The 26,045-nt window shown below is 44.7% G+C and overlaps 1 protein-coding gene and 1 pseudogene across 6 annotated transcripts in view; one reads left to right on the forward strand and one right to left on the reverse strand.

Moving 5' to 3' along the window:
• Positions 1 to 259: 259 nt before the first annotated feature.
• Positions 260 to 26,045, reverse strand: part of SLC24A3 (solute carrier family 24 member 3) — a 540,914-nt gene continuing 515,128 nt past the window's right edge. The window contains exons 14-18 of one of the 6 annotated variants that reach the window (XR_013157172.1): positions 24,712 to 24,826; positions 23,721 to 23,833; positions 5,562 to 5,627; positions 1,372 to 2,197; positions 260 to 1,212 (exon numbers count right to left, since the gene is read on the reverse strand). Coding sequence is in view for 5 of the 6 variants with exons in the window: in XM_077114817.1 (XP_076970932.1) it covers positions 2,048 to 2,197; positions 5,562 to 5,627; positions 23,721 to 23,833; positions 24,712 to 24,826 (444 nt within the window). In the remaining variant the exon portion in view is untranslated. Of the gene's footprint in view, positions 2,198 to 5,561; positions 5,628 to 14,491; positions 15,335 to 17,647; positions 17,897 to 18,933; positions 19,305 to 19,356; positions 23,372 to 23,720; positions 23,834 to 24,711; positions 24,827 to 26,045 lie in introns of those variants that run through there. The other 5 variants (XM_077114817.1, XM_077114819.1, XM_077114818.1 and 2 more) reach the window with 5 other exon arrangements.
• LOC143678303 (HIG1 domain family member 1A, mitochondrial pseudogene) lies at positions 20,203 to 20,477 on the forward strand (annotated as a pseudogene).

Below are 26,045 nucleotides of genomic sequence, written 5' to 3' on the forward strand. Positions count from 1 at the left end.
ATCCTGAAAGAAAGAATCCCCAAGGGAATGTCACGTGCAGTCTACTGCATGAGAGGGCCGACGTCCCTTCGAGGGTAAGGGGGCTTCAGAATCTGTCACATCATACTTGCCACCTGCCAGCCAGGGTTCCAGGTGAGTCAACCCAGAGAGACCAAAGTGCAAACATCTGGCCCTGCAATGGCCAGCTCATTTTACTTTTCATGCATCATCCCCAATGCAAAACTGGCAACACTCCAGTAGAGAAAGCAATGTGCTCTGCTTGAGGAAGAATACAGAACAGAGTTTATTTTACACTATCCGTCCAAAGAAAACAATCGCCATAAACCAGTGCAAAATGTGCAACATTGTCCATAAGTGTGTCTCGGCTCTGAGAGCCCAAATGGGTGGTTTCCCCTCTTGCTCGTCATGTGGGCGAGTGCTCATAGCTACTAAGGGCCTCTGCGTGCACCACGGACAGAACACTCGACCAACTGGTAGCAGGTTATTTTTACAACTCATACCAGTAGGTGTACAAGGGATGGGGAAAATCATACCGAATGAATGAGAAGTGATCAGTGCTTAAAGGAAATACAAGGGACGGCACGGGCAAGAATCCACAGTTTCAATAAATACAAGTGTGACAAGCATGGGTGTGTCTCAACTCGGTGGGGTTAGTCTGCATATTAATTCAGCATCATATAAAATCTAGCAGGGCGATGGAGCAGTGATCGGCAAAGAAAAATGTCCACAATAACTTATGCCCTTGAGCAAGTCTGCAATGAACACATTCGGTGGCTTCGAAGGTGTCAGCTCTCTGGTTTCTCCTTCTCTTGCCATCCCCCCTGGGAGGGGAGGGGAGGGGAGAGCCGGGCCAGCTTGGCATGGTGTCCCGTAAGGAAGGACGTTTGCCCAAGAGCCAGCCATCGGGGTCCAGTGTACTCAATGCCGAGCGGCAAATTGGGACTTTGTTGACAACGTCTGTGCAAATGCGCGTCTCTCCCTTTGCAAAGAAACCAGTGTCTACAGCTCCTGTGCGGAAAGCGGTAGTGGCCTCTGGGTCACTCCCTGTCACCCCAAATACCAAGCAACAAGAGCACATCTCAGGGACTCAGGAGTTGGGGAAGCTTCTTTCGTTGATGGCCTGGTGACTCCAAGGATGGTAAATTTAACCCGGGCTCCCCTGTCAAAGGCCTCAGGCAGGCTGGAACTATTGCTTGAAAAACTGGAGAGAGCCTAGTAAGAAAGTGATGGTCAAATGGACACGTGGGAAGCTGTCTTCTTCCTGGAAAAGTTTGTGCCCCGCCCCCCACCCCCAGGTAACTCCCACAGAACTTTAAAGAAGCATCCTTGGTTGGGTGTACAAGGTCATGCATTGGTTTCCGGGAGCCTCACCCATCTGTTTCTTTAATAAACACTAAATCCATGCATGCTCCAGCGTGCCTGGGATTCAACCCCAGAAGACACTGCAGGTATAACCTTTGGATTATCCACTAACCCATAGCTCAGTGGAAGAAGATGCAAGAGAAGCTCCTGATCTCTGGAAGAAAAGGAAAAAAAGGGGAGACACCCTCAAAGCAAAACAACCACTCCCAAACCCATTAACCTAGGACTCACCCCCAAACAAAATAAAATCCCAAGCACTCCCTGCAATCAATGCACCCTCCCCTTTCTATTTCTGCAACAGTCTCAGGTCATAAATTAGATTAGTCTTCCATCAAATAACTTAAAAAAGGCAGAGGAACTGTAACAAGTTTTGCCTGGCATGGGCCAGTTAGCAGCCCGTTTTTCTAGAATCTCAGTCACTGTTCCAAAATGGAAAACCGTGTGGATGTCATGGAAGTCTTCACATGGAGGAGGCGGGACAGGACGGGAGGTAGGACCCAAGGAGGTGGAGGAGCCAGGGGAGGGGTCAGGGAGCCCCTGGGCCGCCTGGCTGGGGTGGAGGCCTACGGACAGCGTAGGACAGATGGACGGCACGGCCCTGGGGCCCGCGGAACTCGGGGTCCGGCCGGCTCTTGTATTGCACAGAAAAGAGGCATCGAGCCTCGCCGGTCGGCCGGAGGAGCAGTCAGTGGTCTCCGCACATGGGCAAGTTCACAAAGGTGAACACGTTGAACTCCGTCATGATGGAGAAGCACAAGAATATGCCGTACAGGAAAAGACATCCACAGCCGAGCTTCTTGTCCAGCTGCCATTTGTTCAGGTGGACGCCGAACACCTGCAATGGACAGAAGCTGGGTTCAGATGGCACAGGGACAAAATGGTGCACCTTGGGCAGCCATCGATTCTGTCTGAGCTTGTAAAATCTACTTCTCAGATTGGGAAAGGGAAGAATATCAAAATCTAGAGAAGTAGAAGCCAGAACCTACTAGTTATGGGGAAATGAAGAGTTAAAAATGATGGGACTCATTGGTAGAGTCAAGACAGCCACCCCTAGTCTCCTGGAATCCCATCCCCTGGCATCCCTCATGTCATCTGCTTGTTAGAACATTCCTGCAAATAGACGCTGGCTCTCCCCTGTGGACCTTTCCCTGGCAGTCTCTGGAGGTGGAACAGTTGTCCTCCTTGCACTTCGCTGCTGCCTCCAGACTATTTTCCTTCTCTGCTCCCTGGAAACACCCAGCTTGGAATCTAAAGCCTAATGCAGGTGATGCTCTATATCCCTCCTGGCTGTGGCCAGCTGCTGAACCTGGTCTGTCCTTGGAGATTTTAGGTCCTGACTCATGGCCACACTGTCTACCACTCCTGCTGTTTGTTTTAGTGATTTCAATATTCATGTAGAGGGTCTCCCAAGTCCTCGTCTTCTACCCTACCCCAGCCACTCACTCCCATGGCCACAGCCACTAGCCACACATGGCTATTCAGATTTAATTTAAGATGAATTGAAATAAAAAAATAAAAGTTCAGGTTCTTAGTTGTACTAGCCACACTTCAAGAACTCACTGACCACATGTGGCGGCCATCCTGGACAGCACAGATACAGGTTATTTCCATCATGGCAGAAAGTTCTAACAGATGGTCTGGAGGCACAGAGCCTGCCATCACAAAGAGCAGAAACATCTCTGTAATCTCAGCACAAAACAGGGCATTTCTGACCACAATCCCCTGTATTTCCAGCTCACTTCATCTGGTTCCTGAATTCTCACAATCCTGTGAGCCCCTCCATGACCCACAATTTGTTGTCACCACCACCGTTTCACTGCCCTGAATCTACCTCGTCCCCTGCCTCCCCTCCTCACCCGGCTTAAATTCCATCAGTAATCAACAGAGTGACTCCTTGGCATCTACCCTGGGTTCCCTGGCCCATGTCTCACTTTGTGGTCCTTGCTTGGTTAAGCCACTGTTCTTTGGTTCAAACCAACTCTCCATTAATCCAAAGTGGACTTCCAAGGCTCTCCAGCAGTCATCCTGTATATTCCTATCCATTCTCTCTCTCTGACTTTTCTAGGTGGATAGTTCATACCTCTTCTCTACTCAAGCCTCCAGCACTTCCTTCCCCATTCTTCACTCACAGCCCTCATCCTTGCTCCCGTTTCACAGAGCTCCCCCCAGCAGACTGACCCACCCACCCTGCCTCCTGTTAATGAGTACCCAATGTCCATCCTAGTCCACGGCCAACTCTCTGGCTTGTTTACTAGATCCCACGTTCTCTTGCTGTTGAAGACACTGTTCCAGTAATTCTCCTCTTTTATCTTTTACTCTTCTTCCCACTGGATTTTTTCCAACTGGCATACAAGAACGCTGTAATTTCTCTCATCTTAAAAAAGAAAACACATTTTCTTGATTTCCATTTCTCTCCTTCCTTTACAGCAAGATAGTATGAAAGAGTTGTAAATACCAGCTGTCTCTAATTTCTCTCCTTTCATTTTCTGTTTTACGACTCCACTCAACCTTCTGCTCCCATCACTCTACAAAAACCATTCTTTATCAAGAGCACTGATGATTTTGCATTTCTAAATCTAAGGGCAATGCTTAGGACTCATCTCGCTTGACCCATCGGCAGCATATGACACAGCTGGTGGCTCGCTCTGCCTGGAAACATTTTCTTCCCATGGGGTCCTGGAAGCACACTCTCCTGGTGTGCCTTACTGCTCCTCCTGTTTCTTTTGGTGTTCTGTCTCCATCCTGCTGACTTCTAAATACTGGAGTGCACCAAGACTCAGATCTTTTCTCTCTACATTCACTTCCTTGGTGATCTCATTCAACTGCATGACTTTAAATACCATCTATATTCTGGTATCTTCAGCCTGGACCTTCACCCTGAACTCAGGCTCCTACTTTCCCAGGCCTTTTTTGCCATCTCCCCTTGGACGTCAGATAGGCACATGATACTGAAGACGTATGACACTGTGCTTCCTTCCCAAACCTCCTTCTTTTCAGCCTTTGAAACTGTACTTCCTACCCACATTTCCTTCTTTTCAGCCTTTCAACAACCATGTTTCAATAGCCCAGCTAGTGTTCAGCCTGATCTCCTGTAGATCCTACAATAGTAGCATGGCACGAGCAGAAGTGATGATCAGACCCCGCAGTTATGAGCATGGACTCTACTGTGAGACTGCTTGCTCCTCTACTCACTCTCAGTGCCAATGGAGACAAGTTGCTCCATTTTTCTTGCCCTTGGATATTCACCTGTATAATGGGGCTGATAACAGTGGTTACCTTGTAGAGGTGTGGGGAGCTCCAAATGGCAAAGCAGTAGCAAAACGCCTGGCATTCAGTAAGTGCTCAATAGATGCTGGCTATTATAACATCATATCAGACCTGAAAAACCTCCCAAGCTATGAAAGAATGAATTTTGCAGATTTTTGTTGTTTTAGTGTCAGACATCATTTGCTTCAATAAAATCTTCACATTTGACTTACACTTTGATCCTGTGAGTTCCCTCTCTTGCTTCCTGTCTGCCCTTCTCAATTCCCATTTTTTGGCATATGTATAGTTAACAATATGCAGGTGTGATTCCATGAAGATTTCCTTGAAAAAATTAAGGACAAAACATATTGCCCCTCAATGCTTATTAGTGTTAAAATTCAATAGCGTTCTCGTAAAGCAATGGATACCTTACATGGGTCAGTTCAGATGCTGGTGTGAATTTGTTCCCATCAAATAAGCCACCGGAAGTGGGAATACTAAATTATACAAATGGAAGTACTTGCCAAGACAGTGGAATGCCATAAAAGTGCACAGTCATTAAAATAAATACATTCTTAGGCTCTTGAGTACTGGCCAAATCCATGCCTTTTTTTGAGACTTTTACTTACCTGCAACAGTAAATTCTTGGAATTCACCCTTCTTTGACTAATCTTATAGGAAAAGTGGGATTTCCCTTAAAAACAGTGTGTGCCTGACATGAAGCAGGGCCCAGTTTCCCAGAGGAGGGCTGGCTTCCTTTCAAGAAAGGAGAAGGGTTTTCTAGTGGGGTGCCAGGATCCCCTTTTAGAAAAAATGATGAGATGGGACATATAGGGGCTGATTCTCCTGATGTGCCAGGAAGCCAGGTCCATCTGGTGTCCAGACAAATACGAAAGCCCAAGCAGAAGGAAGAAAACGTAAGCTCAGGAATGAGGAGAGAGTTGTAAACCCACCGTGACGAAGACAGAGGCTAGTAGCAAGCCCACCGAATAGATCAGTCCCCTGCTATTCAGTCGAATCTGTAACAGAGGATTAAACAGTTAGGCTTCTGAAAAGACATCTGCTTAACGTAGGACACTCAAACAACTCCAAGGAGCATTGAGTCCAAATCTCTCCTGTAGGATGGAAGAACAAAAGAAGGTCTTGGCACCCAGGCTCTGTGGCATGCTTTTCTTAAACACCCCAGTCCATGTCCTCTACCTTCAACCAGTGATGCCCCAGATGGGAATGTCCCATGGCCTCTTTAATTCTCCATTGTGCGTTGCATGATTCTTGCTGCCCTAAACACTGCTCTATGGATCTGACCTCCAGGCCTTCCCTTTCTTGAACTCAGGCTACTTGTAGGGTGCATTTCACAACATGGGTGATGGGAGCAGTATTTTAAAAAATATCAATACACTTTCTACTTTCTTTCATTAAAATGTCAGTGACCTTCCTCTTAACTTGATGTGGGGTTCCAAGTAGACCAACTTCATTGGTTGATGGATTTCACTGAGTTAAAGGAGAGGATGTGAGCTAGTCCCTAACCAAAGGGGGATTCTGGAGAAGGAATGTCCTGGATAAGCTGGTGCATCCTGATCACACAAGCCTTTGCTTCCAAAAATAAAAATTCTACAAACTAAAAAATTTATACATGGCATCTTGGACAAGAAAGTGAGCAGTGAGAAGTGAAACACCAATCCTGAAGGTTGCTCTTCTTGCCATCGATTTTGGCTAAAATAGGAATGGGTTGGGGGGGAGGGGGGACAGCTTCCTGGTAATTTTGCTCTATGTCATGTGACTGTGGGTGGGGCCCAGGGAAAAGGGATGGGCGGGCCAGTCCTGAGCCTGTTAGTTTCCACCTGCCCCCTTGTGCCTCTGCCTTTGCCGTGAGGGGAACGTGCCCTGGCTGGCTCCCAGGAGAACGAGAGACACATGGAGCAGAGCCAGCGGCAGGGCAGCCGACCCCTCCTGGCCTGCAGACACATGAGCAGGCCCAGCTGTGATGAGGTGAGCCCCAGCAGACTCCCCAAGGTCAGATGGCTGCGTAATGCTGAGATCTGGAGGTTGCTAGTTACACAGGTGTAGTAACTGCAGCGGCCGCACCATAGGGACCCTTTACTCTGGCTCTGGCTCAGCGAGGAATTTTCATCTCACTGGTTCCTCCTCTGCCCACTTTGGTTCTGGTGTGGTGCCTGCACATTCCTTGCTCAGTGACGGATACTGACTGAGGCTGGCAGCTTACCGTTCCCCATATCCACCCCTTGAAGACCTCAAGTCCATTTGCAGTGGCCCGTTCCAGGGCGCTGCTCCAACTACAAGGAGCCCTGGTATCAGGGAGAAAGGCAAGGGGGGTATTCAAAGGGGACTTATTTGTGTCTTGTCCCCGAGGAGTTTCACCCCAACGGTGTCCGTGACACCAAGCAACTAACAGGTCTCTGCCCCCAAAGTTTTTTTTTTTAATAGTAAAATGTTTATTAATTGATGTTACCATAGAAATCCAACTCATAACAAAAGATAGACCATTCTGTTTGGTTGATTTGTTTTTTTTGAAAAACACACTATTTTTCATTTTAGGTTTTAACTTCTGTTTCTCCTAAAAAAATTCAGGTGGTTTAACATGGGTTAACATTTATAAAAATGATATTTTAAAAAAAGAAATAACACAAAGAAGTGAATTTTTATAACAAGAGGTTAATAATAATTTAAACAGTATGACAGATAATTTAGTCGAGTATTCCGTCACTCTTTCCCTTTTGCCCAGAAAACTTATTTTCAGACACTGTGGATAACCTTCCACAACCTTGGTTAAGCAATTCTAACTGTACTTCATTCTGGGATGAGTTCTAGAGGTTTTGAGAGAAAGAAAAGAGAGTCTATCCATTCTGTTAATCCCAGAATAGGTTTAAATACAATTTAATAGGGTGCACAAATTCATCCCTTTCAAAGTTTTTAACTCAGCAAATTACTTGCTCACGCAGACAGGGCCAAGTTCTGGAAGAAATCCTGACGACGACTATTTCGCCTTTCACAGGGGAGGTCAGAGGGGAGAGCCAAGGGGCCCCCGCGCCAGATGGCCAACCCTAAGCACAGCAGGCAGCCCTGGAACTGCAAACAAACACCCAGAAATGCTGTTGAGCTCATAATTTTCAATACTGCTGGTTCTTCTCAGGACGGGGCAGCATTTCCCAGTCCCGGTCCTCCTCCGGGCTCTGGGGCTGAGTCCTTGTCAGCAATGAGAAAGGAGTCAAGTGATTTCCTGCCCTTAAGAAACTGAAAACCAGTGAGAACAAACTCCAAGCAGGGAAATTCCCTTTGGCCAAGCATTTCCATGATCACTGGTGCTAAACCAAAGCCTCTGACCTCTATTTGTTCTACAGTCATATAGAATCTTAAAGAATGCTGCAGCTCAAATGGTGAATCCAGCTCTCAAGACTAAAGACAATGATCTCTTTTGCAGGGTTTCTGAGTATTTTTCATTTTCCCATCTTTTTCTCTGCAGGCTTCCTTTGGGATTACATGTACCCAGGGGTGTATTTTTGTTTTTCATTGTTAGAGACTGGGCCCTTGAAGCCTCTATTTAATTATTGCTGTCTGACCCCTCATTTCCACAATGAAGTACAAGTCAGGAATTAGGGTTACTTCAGTGGAACCCAAACAACCTCCAGCCATTGGTCTGAGGGCGTTGTGCAAACTAAGGCCCGAAGGCCATGTCTAACCTGTTGCCTTTTTTTTTTTTTTAACACTTTTTGTGAAATATAACATATATACAAAAAAAGCAATAAATGTCAAAGTACATTGTAACAAGAAGTTATAGAACAGATTTCTGAGTTTGATATGGGTTACAGTTCTAAAATTTTAGGTTTTTCCTTCCAGCTGCTTGAAGACACTGGAGACTAAAACAAAAAAAAAATTCAGCAGTCACACTCATTTGTTAAATCCTATCTTCTCTGCTATAACTTGTCCTTCTCCTTTGATCCTTCTCCCAATCTTTGGGCTCTGCTCATTCTAAGTTCTTCATGCTGGAAGTGGCTGTCCGTAATACGGGATGGGGGATGGAATTAGTTGATGTTCTGGAGAGGCTGGCCCCTCTGGATTTCAGGATTTATCTCTCTTAGGCATCCATCGGGAGGTTGGAGGTTTTTGGAAAGTAATCTTAGTGCATGGAACATTTGCAGAATCTTAGATAGAGCCTGAGGTATTCTTTAGGGTATGGAATGGTCTTGGTTGGGGTTTGGGAAACCATGCTAATTAGCAATGTCTAGCTAAAGCTTGCATAAGAGTAGCCTCCAAAACAGCCTCTCAACCCTATTTGAACTCTCTTATTCACTAATACCTTATTTTGTTTGTTCCTTCTCCCCCTTTTGGTCAGGAAGGTGTTGTTGATCCTACAGTGCCAGGGCCAGCACTGGCCTTGTATCTCATGCCACCAGGGAGACTTTCACCCCTGGATGTCATGTCCCATGTAGGGGGGAGGTGATGATACTACTTGAAGAGTTGGGCTTAGAGAGAGAGAGGCTGCATCCGAGCAACAGAAGAGTTTTTTTTTTTTAATTGTTGCCTGTCTTTGGAAATACATTTTTTTATTGGAACCCAGTTTGCTTGTTTAAGTGTCGCCTATGGCTGCTTTCTCCATGCAAAGATGGAGTCGAGGGGCTATGGTAGAGACTGGTTGGCCCATAAAGACTAAAGGATTTATTCACACGTTCTTAACAGAAAATGTGTGACAACCCCTGGGTTAGGTATGGGCTCCAGACCTGGCTTCCGAGTTTTGAATCTCAGCTTGGTCCCTCACCTATGTATAATCAGGGACAAGCGACTTCATTTCCACAAGCCTCAATTTTCTGCTCTGTAAAATGGGGATGATACAGTTCTTTCCCTGGGGGTAGAAGGGAAGAGTAACTGAATTATTCTATACTGAGAACCTCAATCCCTGCCTTGGCTCTGCGGTAGACTCAATCATGTAGACTCTCACAGGACATGTTCTTAATCTTAAATCTGTGTTCCTGGTGCATGAACGCATGTGTCAACAGGACCCTTAGTTACGGTGTGGGCTCTTTGTGATCGACATCTCCTAAGATCCCACTTAGGAGTACCAAAGTGATTGGAGGCCATAATCCGTGTAGCTGAAGGCCTTAGGTGAGAAGTAGCTGTAACAGCCAGGAACCTAAAGACAGTGGAAACCAAGAGAGCAGACACAAGAACAGAGTGAGTGCCACATGATGGAAGACTGGGGTGCAAGCCAGGGGACCCCAAGGACTGTGGCCAGCCAGCACTGAATGCTACAGACCAGGGTGAAAAGCATGGTCTTGCCCTTGCCTTGATTTTTCACTTTCTCACAATGCTTTTTGTTTAAGCCAGCCCGTGGTGCTATTTGTCATAGCTACCCTGGCAAACTCAGACCGTCTCTTGCCCACGTGGCAAGCTGCCTGGTATGGCTTCCCTGGAATCCTTAGCTTCTTATATAAAGGAATCATCCTCCAGTTTTATGATTGAAGCCTCACGAGGGCAGGGGCCACCTCAGTCTTTATCTTCTGCCTGGCACAGGGCTGGATGTACACTACACGCTTAATAAGTAATGGATGAATTAATAACAAGTGCCCATGAGGTATCATTTTGAATATGTCTGAAAAGGAGTCACTGTTCTCATGGGGCAGGGTGGACTGGAAAGAGACAGGATGGAAGCAGAGGGACTCCCTGGACTGTTCCAGAAGCAAGGCAAGCCCTGCCCAACATTCTCTGATTCCATTCCCTACTTGATTTTATTTTCTTATAGCAACTATAGCTTCCTTTTTTCATCGAGAATTTTATTTTGAATATTTTAAATATTGAGAAAAGTTGAAAGAATTATACCATCTTATTTTTTAATGGACTTCAAAGTAAGTTGCACATCCTGAACACTTCATGCTGCATTACACTGGGCAGAGTTCAACCATAGTTCAGGCTCTTTTCTTTTAAGATGCGATTTTCATACAGTGAAATTCACAAATTGCCAATTGTTCAATTCAATGAGTTTTGAGAAATGCATGTACCTGTGTACCCCCAACTCCAGCCATGACACGGAGCACTCCCACTACCCCAGAAAGTTCTCTTGTGCTGTCTGTTGTCTCAGTCAGAGGCAACTGCTGCTCTGAGTTTCTCCACCATAGGTTGGGTCAGCCTCTCCTAGAACTTCACGTACATACCACTGCACAGTACGCATTCTTTTACATCAGGATTCTTTTACTTAGCACACTGTCTTCTAAGATGACTTCATGTTTTTTCACTCCATCAACAGCTCTTTGGTTTTTTTTTGGGGGGGGGTTGGGGGGGCGGGTGTACTTGGTCTGGGAATCAAACCCGGGTCTCCTGCATGGCAGGTGAGCATTCTAGCACTGAACCACCTGTGCACCCCTCATTTCTTTTTATAACAGTAGAACTGTTTAACTCTTCTCCTGTTGATGAGCATCTTGGCATTCCAGTTTTTGGCTATGGGCAAACACTTCTTTTATAATTCAAAAACTAAAAAATGAGCAGACACCTACAATGGTTCCTCCTCGCCAGCAGGATAACTACTGATGAAGATGATGAAGAGGGTCACTGCCATTGTTCTACTAGGACCCAAGGACTCTGCTGTGGCCTTGCATCCATTATCTCATTTCTCAGCCTCTCTCTCAGGCTGCTATTTGGCACCCTGTTCTAGTTTGTTAGCTGCCGGAATGCAGTATACCAGAAACGGAATGGCTTTTAAAAAGGGGAATTTAATTAAGTTGCTAGTTTACAGTTCTAAGGCCGAGAAAATGTCCCAATTAAAACAAGTCTATGGAAATGTCCAAAGGCATCCAGGGAAAGATACCTTGGTTCAAGAAGGCCAATGAAGTTCAGGGTTTCTCTCTCAAGTGAGAAAGCACATGGCGAACACAGTCAGGGCTTCGCTCTCAGCTGGAAGGGCAAAGGTGAACACGGTGTCAACTGCTAGCTTTCTTTCCTGGCTTCCTGTTTCATGAAGCTCCCCAGGAGGCGTTTTCCTTCTTCATTTCCAAAGGTCACTGGCTGGTAGACTCTGCTTCTCATGGCTATGTCATTCTCTATTCTCTCAGAAATCTTTCTCCAAAATGTCTCCTCTTTTATGGGATTCCAGTAAACTAATCAAGACCCACCCGAATGGGTGGAGACACATCTCCACCTAATCCATTTTAACAAACTCTTGATCACTTAAGATCACCTCAAGATCACATCAAGATGTGAATCCCTAAGTCACATTTCCAGGGAGATGATCTAATTACAGTTTCAAACATACAGTACTGAATAGGGATTAGAAGAAACAGTGGCCTTTACAAAATGGGATTAGGATTAAAACATGGGTTTTCTAGGGTACCTTCATCCTTTCAAACCAGTGCACACCCTTTCCAAACAAGAGCATTTTGCCTTCCTAACTTCGCAGACTCCTTTCTCCTTCGGAGCCTTTCAGTCTAGCCAGGTGGGACACCCCTTTTCCCTACCTCCACTCTGCCCATGCCTGCTAAAGTCCCTGTGCCTCTTCCAAGCCCACTGGGCCCATGCTGGTCCATCATCCATCTGCCCTTGCCGAGGTGGCCTTCTTACCTCCCCAGCTAGTCCAAATGCTCTAAGAGAAGATGCTAGGTCTTGAGTTTTCCCTCATTCTGCACTCTACCTACGCTTCCTCCTGGCTCTATACACTGTATGTCTAGACGAGTAGTTGCTGGTGATACAAAACCAGACAATAGCACCAAACCTTTACATCGTTGGACTGGCTTTGTGAAAGCTTATGAGTTCCCACCTTGCCTAGGTTTGAGCTAAACAGTTCTCTCCCTTCCCCCTGCCTCTCTGATGAAGGCACATTTAGCACAGATTCAGAAAATCTCCATAGCAATGCTCTATTGAGAGCACGCAAGGCTCGGCTCAGATCATTAGATCCTCCTGACTTTTAACACTGTTTTTATTACTTGCCTTCAAAAGTATGCAGTTTCATTGTCCAATTCCCATTTGGCCATTGTTGCAGACGCTGGCTGCTTCCGTAGTCAACAAGAATCAGCCCACAATGCGTGTGTATTTTTCAGTGTGGACACACACACAGAGAACCAGTCCCACCTAGTTTCACATGTGCATACAGCTCGTAACATAGTTCCCAGACTCCTACAGCATTTGGGGATCTCAAATTATCAGCCTCAAAGATTCTGACTTTCCCTGTCCTACAGTTTTAAGTAGTCATCTCTCTGCGGCTTGAGGCCAGCTCCACCCAACCAGGAAATTCTTTTAGGAGAACTAAGAAGCTGCTGGATTTTTGTTAATTTGCTTATAACATGGAACATATGTCGCACGTCACTTTGCATTTTCTTATTTGGGTAAATTTAACACTTGTTTGGCCTACGGTTCCCAATGGATGGGCCTAGCCTAGACTTCCCATTGTATGATATCACTGGGTGGGTAACTCCTTCCTTGAACCATTAAATGAAGTACAGTAATGAAATGAAAATAATGAAAGTACACCGGCCTAGAAAAAAGCAGCAACTTAGAACAGCTGACAGTCCTTTCCTTTTCAAAGTGCTCTCACAAACCTCATCTCTTGGCAACTCCGTGGGGGTAACAGGGTAGGGTGTCCTCCCCATTTAAAGATGAGACAACTGAGGTTCAGAGAGGCTACAGACCTTAGCCAAGACCACTGAGGTTGAATTGTGGGCCCTTCCCCCAAAAGATATGCCGAACTCCTCACCCTCAGGACACACGAATGTAATCTAATTTGGAGGCAATTATTTGCAGATGTGATCAAGTCAAGGTAAGGTGCAGTGGAGGTGGGCTCTAAATCCAGCGGCACAGAGGAGAATAGGGCTGCGTGAGGACAGAGGGGGAGGCTGGAGCAATGCTGCCACAGCCAAGGAATGCCTGGGAACTGGAAGAGTCAAAAAAGGCTTCTGCCCTGGCCCTGGGGACACTCTGCTTTGGTCTGCTGGTCTTCAGAGCCGTCAGAATGGGTTCTGTGGTTTTGAGCACCTGGGTTGTGGCACTTGTTCACGGTAGGGGTTGAATTTGTACTAGGGGTTAGGCTTTAGGGCCCCAAATTCTAGACTCTCTCACTGCATTCTGTCCCAACCACAGAAAAGGCCAGGGTTTTCCTTTTCACCCGCTACGAGCTAGCTGGGGGCATCTGGGCTTTTCCCACCTACCACTTCTGTAGGACTCCTGAGGGAATTTTACAAACCACATCTATCAATGCAGCAGATAGATGCCACTGGTGCCTGCCCTGACCTACATCCCTAAGATTTTGGTGAGCTATAGCTGACCTGCCAGAGCCAGCTCTTGCATCCTTTCCCGTACCCTGGAAGGGCCAGCAACCCATGGCCCTGGGGGCTGTCCTCCACCAGTGGCCCTCAGGAGGTGTCTGCAGGCCCCAGCTCCCTGGCCCTCAGCTGAGCTCGCTCTGCATGTGTGCTGCACACAGTGTCCCAATCTTGCCAGTGGACTGAACCCTGGCTGCCCATAGTAGTAACAGGCCTGCTAACATACTCTGTTGGCTGCTTCCTTTTCCCATCTCACATTCTCACTCTCCTACTGGTTTTCCTACTCCTCCTGAACAAACTCCTTGCTCTCGAATCCTTTGTCTCAGGATTGACTGGCTCCTGGGGGACCTAAACTGTGCTAAATAATGACACTGAATCAGCTTCAGGCCTTGACGACCCAGGTAAGCTCTGCCACCGTGGGACCTGCAGTGATGCTTCCTTCCCCCCAGATCACCTTATTTTTCCTGACACAGACCCTGAAATCCCACAGTAAAGAGTTACCTTTAGGAGAGTTAGCACAGATTGTTGGTCTGCTTTTAATAAAAGGTTATAAAGAGATTGTCTTAACCATCTGAGCGCATTGTCTAGAAGACAAAGATTCTATATCAAATCAGAATAATACTCTTCAGAGTTTATGTTGGCCTGATCTACTTTATTTCAGAAGACAAGTCTTTTCTTACTTTTAAAATGCAAAATATCACAAAGTATTTGTTCTTTCACCTTGTAAAAATGAGGTGCTAAAATAGTTTAATATATTACATAGTTTAATATAATATATATATTACATTAAGATAGAGATTTTCTATCCTTCTGTTAGATGAAATTGCATGGATGAAATCTTATGCATTTATTTCGATATTGCATAAAATTCCTAAAGACATGCTAATGCTCTCACTTCCATGCTATATCCCAATACTAACCGGCATGATGTTAGACAACAGTATGATGCTATTATTTATAGTCTTAGTTAAGTCTTAGAAGAAGGGTACAGATCGTGGAATTGATCAGATTTCCTTGTCAGTTATACTACTTTGCTTTAATCCTTTTCTAAAAGTACATGCAGTCACCTATAACTGAGAACTTCATCTTCAACAGAGGAACTTTAAAAGAAAAGCAAGACAAGTATATAAATTATGTTCTACTGTTAATTAATGTAACTCTGGTAAATGGGTACACGTGAGACAGGATAAGATTTCTGCTATAGTTTGTGGTGGATGATCCCAATATAAGTCAATTGTCAAATGTTTTTATTTCTGGAAACAGCTTCATTTAGAAATAAGAACATTAGAGCCTAGATTGTAAACTCTCTGAGCAGTCACATCTATTCCTGAGCTCGGTTATTTCTGGATTCTGAGACGCTTTGCTCTTTGTGGATACCCACATGACGCCTGCGTGTGACACCTGAGACATGGACTCCGAGTTCGCCAGCTCTAGGTGCATTAAAGGAGCAACATCACTTCATACAGCAACTGTTAAAAAAAAAAAGAGCTGAAAGAAATCAGACTTCAACTGGATGTGAATGAGCTGATTTGGTTAAGACTAAAACAAATCAGAATTCAGAGTAAAAGATGGTACTATTTGTATTTTAAGACTTGAATTTCAGTATGAGACCAAAGGAGGAGACATTTACTTTATCCAAAATTTAAATTCTCTGTAGCACACTATCTGATTTAACCTGTCTAGTCAATTCATTGGAACAAACTAATTCAGCTCTATTTGACATAGAACTAAAGTAGGGAATGAGAGCTTAGTATCCTGCAAGCATTTCAGAGTGTTTTAAGCAGAAAATAAAAAAGTATTTGCTAAGGACCCTGAGGAACTGAAAAAGAAAACTTGAAACTATTAAACTTCCCCAACTGGGGAATTACTGCTATTCTCTCAAACAATAGGGGCTCTCAATTTATTAAACCAAGCACTCTATCTTGAGACTTACCCTTATGAAACTTATTTCTGTAATGGTGAAGCTAACTTATAATTAATGCCTAAGAGTTACCCTCTGAAAACCTCTTTTGTGGCTTGTGGCCTCTCTCTAAAACAAACGCTGCAAATAAACACTCTACTTTTCCCCCTATATGGGACATGAGTTCTAAGTCTCTCTGTAGCCACTGCCGTTCTGTTTGCCTCCTACTATCCTCCTGGGCCAGACTTTTCTTCCAATCTGCTTTGTTCACATGTCTCCTCCCTAGGGGAAGTGATGCTGATGGAGAAGTTAAGATCCATCCATCCATCTATTCATCCATCTATTTGTCCATACCTCCATTCATCCGCCCCTCACTCACCCATCTACCCACCTATCCATCCACCCATCCATCTATCCATCTACCTGTCCACCCATCTATCCATCCACCTATCCATGTGTCCATCTGTCCATCCGTCCGTCCGTCTGTCCATCCATCCATCCATCCATCCACCCAAATAAGTATTTGTTGAGTGTGTTCTAAGTTGCCAGGCACTGTGCCAGACACAAGGGAATAGTGAGTGAGATGGCCCAGCTCCTGCCCTCAGGAAGGTCACCTCCCTAGGGAGAGACAGAGACAAAAGGGCAAAGATAAGCGCTCTAATGAGAGCTGCTAAAAACCATAAGTGTGAGTTTTGACAGTTAATCAAATGGTATTTAAGATACTGTTTAATATTTAGAATTCAAGTAACTCTGATACCTGTATTTATAGATTTTTCTTCCTTCTTTGCTTTAATTTTTAAATTGGTTTATGAAACATGTTGTGCAAACAGACTTTATGATGATTACTTAGATTTTTTAAATATGCCTATGGATAAGCTAACAAAGATAATTATTTTAGATGGTTAAGATTTTCATATGTTAACTGTAAGAATATTTGTATCTTCATATTTTCCTGAAATAAGGAAAATATTTAGTAACATAGGTCATTACTATAGCAATGCAGACATTTGTAAGAACTTTCTACTTGATATTCGGAGAACATTCACTGTTCTGTCAGCTGATCAAATGGTATCTAAGTCAGTTTTTAATAGTTAGTATTTAAAAACTTTGCTATCGAATATGTAGATTTTTTCCTTTTTGCCTAATTTTAAATCGGTTTATGAAACTTACTGCACAAACACAGGCTTTACAATGATTATATGGATACTTTATTTAAATATGCCTATGGCTAAGCTAATAATATCCATTTTTTTGTGTGGTTCTAAGTGTACTGTTTGCTTTCTTAAGTAAAAAATATGAAAAAATAAAGGAAAAAACAAAACACAGGTGTGCCACCTGACCCAGGCTTGGGGTGACGTCTGACATCTGAAGGATGAGCTGGGGAAGGAGAGAGCAGGAGCCCCTCATGGGGCTCTGTGAGGGAAGGTCGGGGCCATTTCCTGGGACTCCCGACCTACTGGCAAATAGAAAAGCACAACTGGGCTGGGGCAATACTTTGTTGCTGTTTTGATCTAACATTACTAGACAAAGAGGTCATCTGTACTAGCAAAGCTTTCCAGAAAATTAAAGTCTCCTTCTCTACATGCTGGCACCTTAAGGGCTTTTGATGAAAATATTTCATTCTGAAATACCAACTTAATGCTCATTGAATGTATGGGATATAATTTAATTTTTTCTTGATGACTCTGACTCACCATGAACATAAATTATTTAACTGGGCTGAACTATGGTGATTATGTATAATAGAATATAGAATGCTATCGATATTCTATACATCTATACATCTGGTGTTATCGATGTATGAGGGACAGCCTGCCCCTAAATTTGAAGAAATGTAATTTAATCTTCATTTATGCAAGTAAAACATGCCTACTCTATATAAGAATGTCAATGGGTACGATGTGGATCACAAACATGAGATGCACAAGGCCTTAAACTTGGGATGCAGCAGACAGATATGATACGTGGTAAGTACTGCGAAACAGGGCTGAGAGAACAGGCCAGCGAGGACTCAGGGAGAAGAGATTCTGTGCAGCATCTGGAAGCTCCTGGAAGGGCTAGAGGAGTCAGATTTGCAGGCAGGACCTGGGTTTTTTTCCTGCTTGTGGGGTTTCCTCCCTGGATGGATGCCCTGGCAACCAAAGAGAACAAACCATCCCAGTAAAATAAGCAAAAAGGAGCATTTCAAAGAATACCACCAGACTCTGTGATGGTTTCTTTACTCTGTCTCTCAAAGACATGGCTGATCTGGCTGGCCAGTCACAGCCCATTTATATTTCAGTTCCGACTCCAATAAGCATGAAAACATGCCATGCCGCAAGAGTGAAGAATATCACTACTTATGAAATATAAAACTCCAGAATACACAACTTTAACCGAAATACAACTGTGGCTTCCTAATGGTTTCTAAGTCATGAGCATTACTGAAAAATAAATTAACCAGACTTTTTTTCTCTGAATCTTTAAAGCCCCAAATGGAATGTTGTTTTCAACCAATAGCACCAAGTCAATGGGCTGTCTACATGAGAAAGAACAAAGTTGGATCCCCTACCCACACCACACATAAAATGAAACCTCCTGGATTTCCCTGAGATTCATGGACTGTTTAAAGACTGAATTATTGAATCCTGCTTTCCAAAGAGAGGCCTACACTGGGCATCTGTATCCCTGAAATACAATGATGATCTCTCTGGCAGTGGCTACAGAAATGGACAGTGGCATCTTGGTGAAAATCCAACTTAACCCACCTTCCTCTAGAGTCTTCCCCACTGAAAGTCTCCCCGAGGTGCACGCTCCTGCATGTCCCGGAGGCTGACCATAAACCAAGAAGCAACTTGTCTCTTCTCCTGCGTTCTACCTCCACTTCAAGGATATAGGCATTTGTCAATCCCAGGACTATAGTTGTTCCCTGCAGGAGTCCAGTAGATCCAATTATGTCCTCTTTGGATGGCAAATGTGAATTTGAGCCAAATCTTTAATATGGCCTGAATTTTTGGCTTCATGATGCCACCTGTCACTAGACTTTGGACCTGAAAAGGGAATGTTTTCATGGTTGTGGGTGTTACTGATAGGAGAATCATGTCTAATATTCCTTTCAGACCAGAGTGTTGGGAGAACGTTGGAAGGAGAGACCTGGAAGGCAGATCACTATGCGGTTATTTATGCATAATACAGTTGGAATTCCAGGGCTCATGCCCATATTCAGTTGGGAAGATTTCAAAATTGGCAAGAGAAGCTAGTTTACTTTTATGATGAGTTCTGAGTTCTGCTTTTGGAAATTTTTTATTTCACATTCCCTATTGTACCCTGTAACATCAGTAAGGAAAAGCAATACATGTAATGGATTTTAGGGACATTGGGAGGATTTTCGTTCCTTGTTCCTGCCTGTCCGTTCTTCACTGGAGAGGGTCAACATGGAAAATTCTTAAAGATTCAGGGACTGGTTTTCCAGATTGCTTACAGCTCAGTTTCTTTTTTCTTTGGCTGCCTGCTTTTTAGCCGCCATCCTTTCAGTCCTCACCAACAGCAACAAAAAGTTCCTGAAATTCATTCAGATAAGTCTTAATTTCACTTCTCATAACTTTGATAGGAAGTAAGTGGGAAAGTGAAACAAAATGAGGACTAAACCAGGTGGACTGTTGATGACCTCAACAGATCCAGACCCAGGGCTCAGAGCTGGATTCAAGGACAAGGAAGCCAGGCTGGGGCTGGAGTGTCAATGAATATGGAATACAAGGATGAAGTAGGAAATGAGATGAGTGAGGGAATGTTGCATTTAAAATAGAGGACTTGCTGGGACCGATGAGACACCCAAGACAAAGTACAGTCAAGTAACCACAGAAGTTCTCTAAATATTTTCTGGGGCAGTTAGGCTAACACAGAGCTTTTGGTTGGAGGGGGCTATGGAGATCTGAGGTCACAGCTGCAGTACTTGATGTAACATCGGCAGAATGAACAATGAACCCAGTAATCCCTTCTCCACGCTCACCTCCTGCAGCATGTGTCTCTACTCAAAAATAACAGTGAACCGAATTTTTAAAATATATTGGTTTGAAGGGACATCGAAGTACTACCTAGTACCATCGTGTCTCAGCCTGGACCTGAAGTTTCCCTCTAAGTCATGAAAAGTGAATTGGAGAAAAGCTAATGGAAAAGGAATGGAAGACTCATCATGGATTCCAGTAAATTCAGTGCATTTGTCATGGCTTGAGCACAAAGACGTGTGTGTATATAGACACTCCACACACACACACGTACGATGAGGAAGGCAGGTATGTATAAGACCCAGTGTCCACTGCACGGAGCTTCTTAAGGTCAGAACAGGAGGATGCCATGAAGCTGTCCTCCAGCCTCAGGAAATGAAGTTAGAATAAATTAAAACGTAAAGATATTTAGAAGCCAGTGGGAGCTTAAGAGAAGATTCTTCACCCAATCATTATGTCAACCGACACAGATACTTCTCTATCTTCACAGGATGACGATCAGGGATATAAGCTTACCTGAAAAACTAGTGAGGCACCACTTGTCCCCACTGGAATGGCAGGTTTTGCAGCAATTGTGTACATGGATTATACAAACTGAAGAGCAGGGGAAATTCTAAAATGTCCACTCATCTGACTCACACACATGGCACAGCCCAAGGCTTTGTTGTGGGATCAGTGACTCTTGGTATGGGCTATTTCACGTATCGGAAATACTGGGAAAAAACCTAAACTTTAAAAGAAGAGCTGCTGTCTTGGTCTCATTGGTGGTATCTGCTTTGGTCAGACACCACAAATTGAGGTTACATGTATATGCTGAAAATAAATCATTTGAGTAGGTTCCGATATAACATGGTATTTTGAATATTGGCTTCCATTCTTTCAGGCTTGATTTGCCTGGTGACCAAATTATTGATGATTAATTCACTAACTGGGTCATTTAGGGAAGGCAAATTTGCACAAAAGAAACATGTCATCCAAATTCTCTTGATAATGGTGAAATGGCCACATTCTTAAACTCTAATGATGAAATCAGTTATAAGAAGACAGCAGGCCAACCCTGAAGCACTTCAACTTGCCGCAGAATATCATATTGTTTGGTTATGTGAGAGTGCTATTTACCCCAATTAATTAAATTTTTTCTGCCAACTTCTTGACTGGTCTAATATTTTAATTTCTAGGGTGGGCTGATTCTTAGAGAACTCTTTCAGTAAAGTCCATGGAATATAGCATTGTAATGCCTCCCACAACCGAAAATTTGTGTGTTTAAACTAAATCTAAAATACTGGAAACAGAGCTGCTTAGAAGTAGTATTTATTTTAGAATCATACTTATAAATAAACACGAGAATAACCTAATTACAGATTCCAGTTTAGCTCTCTTTTAATTGCAAAATTATATTTTTACCGCTGTTATCAGAATAATTTTAGATGTCATCCTGAAATAGATGTATTTAAAGTGCTAACCCGAAAGTGAATGAGGACTTCAAATGTGTATAGTGTGTTTACTTTCTTTGTAAGATTCATAAATGTTAAACAAAACACATTACCTGTATTAGAGGTGATTAGTGATTTATGAGCAAGTTGGTTTGGCAAGGCTATAAATTATAAACAAACTTGACATACTAAAGAATGCTTTGTTGCACCTGTGAAGTTCTCTTGTCTGACTGTATTAGCCTCTTTGTCTAGAGAAACAGAACCAACAGGATATATCTGTAAATATAAAAGTGTCTCACACAACCACGGGAATGCAAGAGTCCAAAATCCGTAGGGCAGGCTACGAGGCTGGCAACTCCGATTAAGGGTCTCCACGAACTCTGCAGGAGAGGCTGGCCGGCTGCAGAAGCAGTGAAAATTCTCTCTTCTCTCTTAAAAGTCTTCAACCAATTGGTTCCAACCCAACCGATGGGATTATCTTGCTTGCGGAAGATGTGGCCTTAATTGATGGGAGATGAAATCGGCCACAGATACAATCAACTGAATGAGGATTTAAGAAACCCGTGTTCTGGTTTATGAACCAGCCACGAAATATCCTTGCGGCAACAGTTAGGCCAGTGCTTGCCTGACCAGCAACTGGGTACCATCACCTGGCCAAGCTGACACCAGAACCCAACCATCACACTGACTTTACAGTCCACAGTGATACATGATAAATGTATTTCTATTATAGTGAGTGAAAACACACACACACACACACACACGTGAGGAATAGTATCATTTTCACTAACTGTCACATGAGCACCTGCACCATCTGGTCCCTGTATGCTGCCCCAACTGCATCTCAAATGATACTCCCCATTCTTCATTCGCTCTGCTCTACTTACATGGAACTTCTTTCTCTTTCTCCAACATGCCAAGTGCATTTTACATGGCTGATTTCCTTGCCTGGAATGAATGTGCTCCTTCCTGCTGCGACTTCCCCAGGGCTGGGTCCTTGTCACCCTTCAGATTGCAGCTCTGAGTCACCTCTTGATGCAGCATCCCAGAGCATCCAATGTAATGGACACTCCTCCTGTCTGTCAGCACCCCATTTCATAAACAACAGAGAAGAGGCCTCCACCACTTAGGATATGTTCGCTTCCTTCCATTTCCTTTGGCTCATCTTTACCCTGTGGGGAAACCTTTCAGCTTACAGGGAACTTCACAGCAATCAAAGCCATGTGGACTTTCTTTATGAACTTCAGTTCTAATATGGCCAGCTGGACACACCTTCCCTTGCTGAAATGCCCATTAGCCAAACATGTGGCTGATGACAGCCATCATTAGATAAAATGAGCAGCAACATCTTCTGTAGAATATTTGGTAACTCACAACACACTGTAAAGATGGATGAAATGAATGCTTGGCAATATATTTACAGAAGCACCCAGTGCTGGGTTGGGTGAAAAAACCTCCTGATGCAGGAAGAAACCTCTAATTGCAATTTCTTCCTCAGTGTTTGGACAGTATCTAGGACCGCAGACTCCATTTGCAGAGGAGGAAACATTTTGGTGAGTTAGGAAACAGCATCGCTGTCCACCTGGGCCATGTGTATCATCCACCTGAAGCCATACTAGGCTGGGCCTGAGCCTTGAGAAAGAGCCTAGAGGCCACGACTGCAGGGTCTGACTCTGGGGCCGGGTTCCTGGCAGAGAAGGTATTTTAGTTTTCCAGGGCTGCTATGACAAGTACTACACAAGGGTTTGGCTTAAATAACAGGAATTTATTGTCTCATGGTTTGGAAGGCTAGAAGCCCAAAGGAGGGCTTGCTTTTTCTCAGAGTCTGTAGCATTCTGACCATTTGCCATCACATGGCAATCTTTCTCTCCACACCTGCTCCTCTGATTTCTGCTGAGCTCTGCCTTCCACGTCCCTGTCCAATCTCCTTCGCTGGCATGGACTTCGGCCCCATCGGGTTAAGACCCATCTTCATGCAGTCTGACTGCTCCGTAATAATAGGGTCTTCAATGCTCCTTTTACAAGCGGGTTCACACCGACAGAGAATGCAGATTAACACCTGAATGTGTCTTTTGTGAGGACATGATCCAATCCCCAAAAGAAGGCACCTTGCATTTTGAAAGCTGATAAGTCCATGCACTATTTCCTTAGTGACTAAAACTGCTTTGCATGCAAAACAAGCACCTAGTGCTGGGTTGGGTAGAAAGAAATAGAGGCACAAAACAGTCGAGTGGAGTTAGCACACTACACCCCCTGGTCAAATCTGGATGACCACCTGATTTTGTATAGCTGGTGAGCTAAGAACGGTTCTCACATTTTTAAATTTTAGAACAGGAGCAAAAGAAGCATAATATATGATGACATGGCGGAAAAAAAAGCTTGACTTGGAAAGGACTCTTATGAAGAGATTTGTTTCTCCCTCAAAATTAGTTCTTCCATACCTCCTTTATCTTGAGATCCTTTTTGCAAAGGCCAAGGTCACTAAAAACAGATTCTGCATAGATCTGGATTTAAAGAAGTGATGGAGAAAACTACTTACATAGGATCCATAATCCACAGCCAGTGTTTGCAGAGCCCAGGGGAGCCCCAGGCCGATGAGGATGTCAAAGACGTTGCTCCCAATGGAGTTGGACACGGCCATGTCCCCCATCCCTGCAAGGACACGAGTGCACTTGGGTCAGAAGCTGACCCCAGGGGTGCTGGGGTCCCCTGCCCAGCTCTCCTCAACCTTTGGACATGTTTGGACCCTGGGCCATTGCTGTCCAGCATCACCCTTTGTCAAATGTGGAGATACAGACTCTATTGAACTGCCGACCTTCTTTTCAAATAGGATCACAGATCAAATGGAGGTGATTTCAGAAGATGAGTATGGTTCCCCCAATACTGGAGGCTCCTGATGGAAAGGAATGAACTCAATGGTTCTACTAAGCAGTTCACCAGCTCACCAACCCAGACATTTTAGTATCATCTCCTACCTGCTCAAGGTTGAATTCAACTCCTCCACTAAATAATTAAGTAGTATTTTAAAAAATAATGGGATTACAAACTTTCATGAGGACTTATTGCGGACACTGTGCTTGGTTTCATAGTTCCATGCTATGTTTACTTAAAGGCACGAGGCATATAAACTGGAGCGGGTGCTGGGGACGGGGTTGACCCTTTGGGGGAGTCCATCTGGAAAGGTGGACTGCCAAAGGAGGGAAGGGACCACCAGTTCCAGGCCTGCTGCAGGGGAAAAACCTCTGTCAACCTCCATCCCCTCAGCCATAAAAAGGGGCATGTGTGTCCTCACCTCCTAGAGGCGTTGTTCAAATTAAAGAAAGCATCCAAAGTGTTCTCAGTGTGTGGCATTCAGGAAAGGTTAGCGTGCCTGTTTTTAATAACAGAAGGATAGTAATATGAACTGCAGAAGGGTCTCTGGGCTGCCACCTGGAAAATGCGTCTGCCTTCCCTTAGGGGAGAACCTCTGGCTTGGTTCTCAGCCCTTCTGTTCCCAGGAGCTCCCCACCCCTGCCCGCCATGGGGCCCACCTTGTCTGGCCACAATGAGGCTGGCCATGCAGTCGGGCACGCTGGTTCCAGCCGCCAGGAAGGTGATGCCCATGATGACGTCAGGAATGCCCAGAGTGTATCCGATGATGGTGACCTGGGGGAAGGAGGGCAGCAGCTGTCAGCCGAGGTCCGCCCAGGGCCCTGCCTGCCTGCCGGCTCCTTCTGACCACGAAGCACAAAGGGTTACAGCTGTAGCTGTCTTCTGAGGGCAACGCCTCTGCTCAGTTACTGCAAACGGACATGCGCACAGTGCAGGCTCTGACCAGGCTCCAGGCCCCAGGACAGGGCAGAGGTGGAGCCTGTGAGCACTGAGGAACACTGGGCTGAGCTTTGTGGGTTCCCGTCAGGTGGGGAGGCAGGCTGAGAGGGGGGAAATAGAGTTCCTGGAAAAGGAATAATGAGACAGAATACATGAATGCAGAATGGTCCTGGGACACCCAGAACGGATGGCTGCGAGGCTGTGCTCCGACTGAGCCTATGTGTTAGGAGATGCATAACGGGAATTCACCAGGGCTGGAGAGGGGCTGGATTTTTACACCACTCAGTGTAAGCCGTAACCGGCACCCCCCCTCTTCTCTCTTTCTTGAAACCCACTAACGATGTCCCTGTCACCCTCCTTGTCAACATCATCTCCTTCCCTGTAACAGCTTATGTTGATTTAGTAGTTAGGCACTGTGCTAAGAGATTTTCAGGGATTTTAATGTATTTAATTCTCACAACAAGCCTATGTTGTGAGAACTATGACCACATCCTTTTTTTTTCAGATGGAAAAAAACCCTGAGGCCTAGGGAAGCATCTGCCCAAGTCACCTGCTGCCAGTAAATGGTAGAGGGGGATTCCAGGGCAGTACACAGGCTAATAATCCCCTCCAACAGCGGACAGAGCCAAGGGGTTTTTGGCCAGACGGTGGAAACAGGTGATACCAGCAATGCTTCTTCCATTATGTAAATAAACTCCATTCTTGCTTCTAATTTCCAGATGGGGGAACTCAGAGGAGAGCACTTGGCCAGTAGCAAGAGGCAGGGGCCAGTGGCAAAAGACAGGTGAGTGGGCAGAGAAACATTTTTTGTGCATCTGCTTAAGGAGGTGACCTGTGAGAGCATTTCTGGAGGCCCCTTGATCATGCTTGCTTTCTACACAAATGCAGGCCACAAGCTGTCAGAGGCATAGTCTCCTCTCAGCTCCTCCTGGGCCAGGCATTGGAAGAGGAACCTACGTGTGATACCTACAGCCAGAGCCTGCAGGTACTCCCCTTCCTCTGTTCAGAGCTTTAGGGGACATCAGTTAAAAGCATGGCATTTAACTCTTTGTGG

This window comes from Tamandua tetradactyla, chromosome 1, assembly GCF_023851605.1.
Source record: "Tamandua tetradactyla isolate mTamTet1 chromosome 1, mTamTet1.pri, whole genome shotgun sequence".
Taxonomy (NCBI): domain Eukaryota; kingdom Metazoa; phylum Chordata; class Mammalia; order Pilosa; family Myrmecophagidae; genus Tamandua; species Tamandua tetradactyla.